Genomic DNA, 1,124 nt, shown 5'->3' with positions numbered 1-1,124 from the left:
CAGCTTGTACAATGCCTCGGCCTCGCTCACGCTCACTGCAAGAATAACAAGCAGAGGCAACGCAACCAAACAGGAAAATGATGACCAATATTTGAGTACAAAAAGTAAAGGAACACCTCCAGCTATCAAAATTTTAAAGCAATGTGAAGCCCTCAAAGAAACAGGACAACACTTCTCCATGCATCTAAAATGGGGTCAGTTGCTCTAACAAGCTTCGGGGAAGGATAAATGGTGAAACCAAGCTTGGACTTCTTGCCATAATCAATTGAAAGGCGCTCCAACAGCAGTGAACCAAGTCCAGAGCCAGTACCACCACCAACAGCATTGAACACCAAGAATCCCTGAAGCCCAGTGCAGTTGTCTGCAAGCTTGCGCACACGGTCCAGGCATAGATCGACAATCACCTTCCCAACTGCATTGCACCATAATTAGAATTGAACATATCCACAGTTGCAGAAGCATAGGACCCACTCCTATTATCTATTCAGACACAAGGTGAATTACCCATGTAGTGGCCACGGGCAAAGTTGTTAGCTGCGTCCTCCTTCCCCGAGATGAGCTGCTCTGGGTGGCAGATGCTATAAGAGTGACAACTTCCCAGTCCGCCCCTCGGGGGGTGGTTCCCTCCCCCACCAATTTCTCATTATCAGACATATCCACGAATCTGATCTGTCATTTTCCATGAAACAATTTCAGCAACCAAGGTAACAGCAAGATGATGCTACCACATACACATTAGACAAACAACACTTGATTACATAGCAAGGTCCAACACAAAAGAATTGTCAGTATGAGACAGAAACGAGGATTCATACACTGATTCATCAAGGGGTAAACACTGAAGACGGAGCAATATTCACACTTACGAACAAAACTGATATGATTAAATTACCATTTACCAGTACACCACAGCTATCAGGTAAGCATACATCAATGACATATTGACTCACTGTCAACAATCTAATTCTAGCCAGAGAAGTTCTTAGAAGCAATGGCAATCTACTCTAAGCAATAAAATTGACGAGACAATCTTGATAGAGGGCGGAGCCAGTAAAGGACATGGATGTACATGTACACATGTACACCCAATTTAAAAAAACAAAAAAAAGTTTGTGTGCATAATA

The 1,124-nt window shown here is 43.2% G+C and overlaps 1 protein-coding gene across 1 annotated transcript; it reads right to left on the bottom strand.

Annotated features, from left to right (window-relative positions):
- On the bottom strand, positions 1 to 659 carry LOC109940600 (tubulin alpha-2 chain). The gene is made up of 2 exons (XM_020540182.3): positions 505 to 659; positions 1 to 412 (listed from the first exon to the last, which is right to left on the bottom strand). Exons 1-2 carry the CDS (start codon positions 506 to 508, stop codon positions 153 to 155), a joined length of 264 nt encoding a protein of 87 aa, XP_020395771.1. The 5' UTR covers positions 509 to 659; the 3' UTR covers positions 1 to 152.
- Between the last annotated feature and the right edge of the window lie 465 nt (positions 660 to 1,124).

Source organism: Zea mays, chromosome 6 (genome assembly GCF_902167145.1).
Source record: "Zea mays cultivar B73 chromosome 6, Zm-B73-REFERENCE-NAM-5.0, whole genome shotgun sequence".
Classification (NCBI taxonomy): domain Eukaryota; kingdom Viridiplantae; phylum Streptophyta; class Magnoliopsida; order Poales; family Poaceae; genus Zea; species Zea mays.
This window is presented reverse-complemented; position numbering and strand designations above follow the sequence as displayed.